We start from the raw sequence: 7329 nt of genomic DNA on the forward strand, positions 1-7329 counted from the left end.
ACTGTTGGGTAAACAGGGGGGGGGGCCATAGTTAAGGGTTGGTGCCCAGTAAATCTTGCAAGGCCAGGATACAAACCCAGGACAAAGCGCTCGCGAAACGCCAGGCGAGTGTTCTTAACCCACTACACCATTGGGAAAAGACAGTCATGATGTCTTACAGTTTACAGAGTTAATATATATATTATAACAAGTAGTTAGGTTTTTTTTAACCCACAGGCAAGTCAACAAGTAAAACATAGAGTACTCAACGTTTGTCAAGAGCTACATGCACCATATAAATGGTGATTTTTGGGGTCTGAAGCCATATTGAGTAAGATGCTATATTTCTGTTGGTCTATATCACTTTTATATAACCCATCAGGTTAGGTTCTTTTCATTATATATTATATATTTTATATATACTGTATTTATATAATATATATATATATATATATATATATATATATAAATATATATATATATAAATATATATATATATATATATATATATATATATATATATATATATATATATATATAAATATATATATATATATATATATATATATATATATATAATATATATATATATATATATATATATATATATATATATATATATATATATATATATATATATATATATATATATATATATATATATATATATTATATAAATATGTAATATATATCATTTATATTTGATTTGCAGAACAGCCAAAATTGTGGTGTCTCGTTGTGGAAAGCGGCACGAAACGAACCGTATACACACAAATCCCTGGACCAGACTGGCATAAACCTTGCATCATGCCGGCATGGTGTAATTCTCAAAATGTGCAATATGACTCGTGGTGAGGATTTTGGCTATGCACACTATCTCCATATAAATTACTTCAAAAGTGCCAAGTACATCTGCCAGGACATTATATGCCAGTACGGTACTGGCCATGGGCCCTGAAAATTCAAGAAAAAAATAAGAAATTCACCCTACTGGAGACAAAGCCGTTCCTAGGGGTTTTGCATGCAAAAGCACATGCATGGTATTGCCAGGTAAATAATTATCATTTGTCAAAGTAACGGGTATAAATGTAACGTTATTTTAGGGTTAAAAAGTTATTAATCAGAATAAAGTATTTAATCATAATCAAATTTTTGAGCAATCGACTAATATTCTTTCCTTGTAATTATTTTACAGTGTGTTACATCTTAATTATAGGTCTTGTATGGAGGACGCTGGCAGCACGGAAGTGGTTTTACCACAGGTGAAGAAACCGAGCAAATTTTCAGCTATATGTCGCGGTACAACAGTACCACCAAAAACATGTTGAAAGCCGGTTAGTTTATAGTGCATTGTTACAATGAGGAAGGTATAATCTATTAAAACTTGTTAGTGATATTTATTATGTGTAATGAAGATGACTTCAGTAACTAGCAACACCTGGTGTCACCCTACAACTTTGTGTATATGAATTGGATTTGATTAATATAGCAAGTAAATTATAGATAGTATAAAAGTGAATGTTGACCAGACCACACACTAGAAGGTGAAGGGATGACGACGTTTCAGTCCGTCCTGGACCATTCTCAAGTCAATTGTGACGAGGAAGTAGAGACAGGCAATAAATAGGCTAGAGAGAGCTGAGGAACAAAGTAAGGTGTATTTTAGGGGATAGTAATAATAATAAGAGCTGCAGATGGCCTATTGGCCCATACGAGGCAGCTGCTATTATAACCACTGAATGAGAAGGAGATAGGAATAAGAACTAACTAACACACCAACAAACTAACACACTTCGTAGCAATCTAGTTCACAGTGGTCCTCAAAAAAAAAAAAAAAAAATGCTCCTCCTGCTGCTGGTGTCTACTCTATTTCCTGTTCATCTGGTACAATACTTTGGCGAAACTGGCTGTACACTGAATGACAGACTTAAAGCACACAAGAGAAGTGTCAAGTCTGCAGACACTAACAATGCTCCCTTCTGCCATGTGAGGGATTCTAATCATCCCATAGATTGGTCTTCCCCCAAAGTAATCTTTCCTGCCTCTACTCTCCACAGACGCCGTCTTGTTGAATCGGCTCTAATACACAATGTACCCAACATGAACTTGAGTCCTGGCTTTGTTGCTGTGGACTCTTCCCTTTCACAGTATATTTAATCTACAAAATCTACAAAAATCTACTCTACAAATCTACAAGACTTTAATCTACAAAAAAGCCTCCAGATCTTTAGCCTCTGCTATTGCTTTGCTCTTCAACAAGTCACTTGAACTCCAAACCTTTCCAGATATTCTAAAAAAAGCGAGAGTAACGCCTGTCCACAAATGTGGTGATCTCACAGATGTTAACAACTACAGACCTATATCAATCCTGCCAAACTTGTCAAAAAAATTTGAAAAACTAATCTATAAGCAGCTTTACTCATATCTAGCCAAACTCAATATACTTAGCCCTTGCCAATATGGCTTCAGGACCAAAAAAAGAACTAACGATGCACTTATTAGTATGCTTAACTCGATTTATACAGCTCTTGATAAAAATGAGTTCCCTGTTGGGTTATTTGTGGACCTGCGTAAAGCTTTCGATACTGTCAACCACCAAAACCTTCTTCTTAAATTACATCATTATGGTGTCAGAGGACACTCCCTACAATACCTCAAATCCTACCTTACTGACAGGCTCCAATGTGTTTCTGTGAATAATACAATTTCTCCCACCCTACCCATCAACATTGGTGTTCCCCAGGGCAGCATACTTGGCCCTCTCCTCTTTCTCATCTACATTAATGACCTTCCAAATGCCTCCTAACACCTCAAACCAATTCTATTTGCTGACGACACAACCTTCATTTACTCCAGTCCTGATCCCCTTGCTCTAAATGCCACAGTAAATACTGAGCTTAATAAAGTCTATCTGTGGCTAACTGCCAACAAACTCACCCTTAACATTGACAAAACTTTCTATATTCTGTTTGGCAATAAATCCTCTAATCAAATAAATCTGAAAATAAACAATACCCAAATTTGTAACAAATTAGATGGCAAATTCCTTGGCATTCTCATTGACCACAAGCTGAATTTCCAGGGACACATTCTAAACATATCAAAAAAAGTTTCAAAAACTGTGGGCATTCTTTCTAAGATCAGATATTATGTACCACGCCCTGCCCTGGTGACTCTCTATTACTCCCTTATCTATCCATATCTCAACTATGGTATTTGTGCTTGGGGCTCTACTACCCAAAATCACTTACGTCCTCTAATTACTCAACACAAAGCTGCTATTAGGACAATATCCAATTCTGGCGCCAGACATCACTCGGTACCCCTACTCAAATCTCTGAATATGTTAGACATTGTCACTGCACATTCTCTCATGTGTATTATACATATATAAAACGCTAAACTATAATGCCAATCCTGATCTCAAAAGCTTCATAGAAGGTTGTAACAGAACCCATGAGCACCACACCAGAAATAAATACAGTTTTGATATTCCTAGAGTACGACTTAATCAAACCAGAAATGCTCTACAAATCAAGGGGCCCAGAATGTGGAATGACCTTCCCAACCATGTTAAAGACTGTACCTCTCTCAACCAGTTTAAGTTAAAAACGAAGCTATACCTAATAAATTCCCTGTAACTCACCTTACCCCTCTGTTGTCAACCCATGTATGTTTTTTGTTTTTTTTGTTTTTCAAATCAACGCTGTTTGAATGTAATTTTCTGTAATAATTTGTAATTGTATTTGTGCTGCTTTTTCAACAATGTTCCCCCCTCTTTTACCTCTATTTTTATTTGTACTCAACACATCTTATTCTTTTTACCCATTAGTTTTAAGCTTTAGTCATTAATGTTTTTCCTGCCCGAAACGCTTTGCGTAATAGTGGCTTTAGGCATTGTATGTACTAGCTCTATCTATAAAGCCAACAAACTTTGTAAAATCTCTTTATGTATGTACCTTACCTAAATAAAATTATTATTATTATTATTATTATTATATACTCAAATGCTGTAATCTTTCTAACAAACGTGACCTAACATAAGCCTACCCCTTCCATTTATCTATCTTTTCTTTCTCTTTCCTTTTCTTTCTCTCTTCTCCTTTTTTTCTGTTCATTGCCTTCTCCTACGCTCCCTTGCTATCGTCTTCTTATTCCTATCTCCTTCTCATTTGGTGGTTATAATAGGAGCTGCCTCGTATGGGCCAATAGGCCCTCTGCAGCTCTTATTATTATTACTATCCCCTAAAATACACCTTACTTTGCTCCTCAGCTCTTTCTAGCCTATTTATTGCCTGTCTCTACTTCCTCATCACAATTGACTTGAGAATGGTCCAGGATGGACCGAAACGTCGTCGTCCCTTCACCTTCTAGTGAGTGGTCTGGTCTACATACTTTAGCCACGTTATTGTGACTCATCGCCTGCATAAAAGTGAATTATTTTCATTTTACATATTCATTGAAGGGAGTTAGTTTTTGTCCCTTTTTTCAGAGCGTGAAGAAGAACTTAGTGAATCTTCATTTTTTTGGAACCAACGTAAACATGACTCTTTAGCTCGTGTTCTAGCTTCAAGATTTTGTAAGGCAAGTAATTTGCTTTATTCATTGAATATATGCAACAATGATCATGAATCACTAATATAAGTGCACAGGAAAAAAAAACATTCAAAAATAAAAATAAAAATAACATTTACTGCCATTAAACAACCTTCATCAGCAGTTAGGCTCGTAAGGATTGTTTTTTTTTTTGTAATATCAAATATTAAATAAAAATTGCAACATTTATTATACTAACAGGGCAGTTTTTCCTCCTGTTGATAGGCAAAAGAAGCTGCAGAGTTAATAAGAAAGGAGTTAGCTGACTTATCTCTTGATGAAAAACAACTTCTCATCTGGATTGCAGAGTTAACCAACTTAGCCCAGAGTTTAAATAAAAGGTTTGCTTGTAAAATATATAGTAAGAAACACTGTTTTGAAATACTCTTATATATTTTAATAAGGTTATTGTACTGTAAAATCAATGCAGTACCATAAATCAAAAAATTGCCAAAACATTTCTTTATTATTTTAATTGTTTAGTTCTTGTACAATAATTGTCAGCCATCATAAAATGCCATTGTGACCATTGCCTAAAAATTTAAGTTAATTTTTTTTTAATTAATCAGGGTCTTTACATGTTTGAATTTAGTAAACATTATAGTAAACAGTATCCTCTATTCTCAACAGATCAGTTTCTCAAAATGATGTTCAAAAGGGGATAGAGTTAGTATGTGACTCAATTAGAACCAAGAAATCCCACATATCCAGTGTAGCAGGTATGTTAAAGCTTATGTATAAGTTAGGGACTGATAAAACAAACAGAAATCTTTTAGTGTTTCTCTTCAGCCTTTGCATCACTCTCTTAAGCCTCTGAATCACTCACTTGAGCCTTTGCATCACTCTCTTGAGCCCCTTCATCCCTCTCTCAAGCCTATGCATCCCTTTTTTGAGCCTCTGCATCACTTTCGTAAGCCTCTGCCTCCCTTTCTTGAGCCTCTGCATCACTCTTTTGAACTCCTGCATCCCTCTCATGAGCCTCTGCATCCCTCTCCTGAACTTTTGCATCACTCTCTTAAGCCTCTGCATCCTTCTCTTGAGCCTCTGCGTCATTCGCAAGAGCCTCTGCATCCCTCTCTTGTTCCTCTGCATCCCTCACTTGAGTCTCTGCATCCCTCTCTTGTTCCTCTGCATCCCTCACCTGAGTCTCTGCATCCCTCTCTTGAGCCCCTACATCCCTCTCTTGAGCCTCTGCATCCCTCGTTTGAGCCTCTGTATCCCTCTCTTAAGCCTCTGCATCACTCTCTTATGCCTCTGCATCACTCTCGTAAGCCTCTGAATCACTCTCATGAGCCTCTGCATCACTCTCGTAAGCCTCTGAATCACTCTCATGAGCCTCTGCATCCCTCTCTTGAACTCCTCCATCCCTCTCATGAGCCTCTGCATCCCTCTCTTGAGCCTCTGCATCCCTCTCTTAAGCCTCTGCATCACTCTCTTCAGCCTCTGCATCACTCTCTTAAGCCTCTGAATCACTCACTTGAGCCTTTGCATCACTCTCTTGAGCCCCTGCATCCCTCTCTCAAGCCTCTGCATCTTTCTCTTGAGCCTCTGCATCACCCTCTTAAGACTCTGCATTACTCTCTTGAGCCTCTGCATCACTCTCTTGAGCCTTTGCATCACTCTCTTAAGCCTCTGCATCCCTCTTTTGAGCCTCTGCATCACTCTCATGAGCCTCTGCATCCCTCTCCTTAGCCTCTGCATCCCTCTCATGAGCCTCTGCATCCCTCTCTTGAGCCTCTGCATCCCTCTTTTAAGCCTTTGCATCACTCTCTTAAGCCTCTGCATCACTCTCGTAAGCCTCTGCATCACTCTCTTAAGTCTCTGAATCTCTCTCTTGAGCCTCTGCATCACTCTCTTGATCCCCTGCATCCCTCTCTCAAGCCTCTGCATCACTCTCTTGAGCCTCTGCATCCCCCTCCTAAGCTTCTGCCTCACTCTCTTAAGCCTCTGCATCACTCTCTTGAGCCTCTGCATCCCTCTCTTGAGCCTCTGCATCACTCTCTTCAGCCTCTTCATCCCTCTCTTGAGCCTCTGCAACACTCTTCAGCCTCTGCATCACTCTCTTGAGCCTCTTCATCCCTCTCTTAATCCTCTGCCTCACTCTTTTAAGCCTCTGCATCACTCTCTTCAGCTTCTTCATCCCTCTCTTGAGCCTCTGCACCACACTCTTCAGCCTCTGCTTCACTCTCTAGACCCTCTGCATCACTCTCTTCATCCTCTTCATCCCTCACTTGAGCCTCTTCATCACTCTCTTGAGCCTCTGCATCCCTCTCATGAGCCTCTGCATCCCTCACTTGAGCCTTTGCATCACTCTCTTAAGCTTCTGCATCCCTCGCTTGAGCCTCTGCGTCACTCTCTTGTGCCTCCGCTTCCCTCACTGTAGCCTCTGCATCCCTCTTATGAGCCCCTGCATCCCTCTCTTGAGCCCCTACATCTCTCTCTTGAGCCTCTGCATCCCTCTCATAAGCCTCTGCATCCCTCTCTTGAGCATCTGCATCCCTCTCCTAAGCCTCTGCATCACTCTCTTAAGCCTCTGCATCACTCTCTTGATCCTCTGCATCCCTCTCTTAAGCCTCTGCATCTTTCTCTTGAGCCCCTGCATCATTCTCTTTAGCCTCTGCATCATTCTCATGAGCCCCTGCATCCCTCTCTTGAGCCCCTGCATCTCTCTCTTCAGCCTCTGCATCACTCTCTTGAGCCTCTACATCACTCTCTTGAGCCTCTACATCCCTTTCTTGAGCCTCTGCATCCCTC

At 39.3% G+C, this 7329-nt stretch overlaps 1 protein-coding gene across 1 annotated transcript; it reads left to right on the forward strand.

The window, feature by feature from the left end:
- The first annotated feature begins 1241 nt into the window (after positions 1 to 1241).
- Positions 1242 to 5392, forward strand: LOC123752711 (uncharacterized). Its single transcript, XM_069309369.1, has 4 exons — positions 1242 to 1313; positions 4472 to 4563; positions 4801 to 4916; positions 5206 to 5392. The coding sequence occupies exons 1-4, from the start codon at positions 1271 to 1273 to the stop codon at positions 5390 to 5392; spliced, it is 438 nt and encodes a 145-aa protein (XP_069165470.1). The 5' UTR covers positions 1242 to 1270.
- Positions 5393 to 7329: the final 1937 nt, after the last annotated feature.

The sequence above is a fragment of the Procambarus clarkii genome, chromosome 65, assembly GCF_040958095.1.
Source record: "Procambarus clarkii isolate CNS0578487 chromosome 65, FALCON_Pclarkii_2.0, whole genome shotgun sequence".
Classification (NCBI taxonomy): Eukaryota; Metazoa; Arthropoda; class Malacostraca; order Decapoda; family Cambaridae; genus Procambarus; species Procambarus clarkii.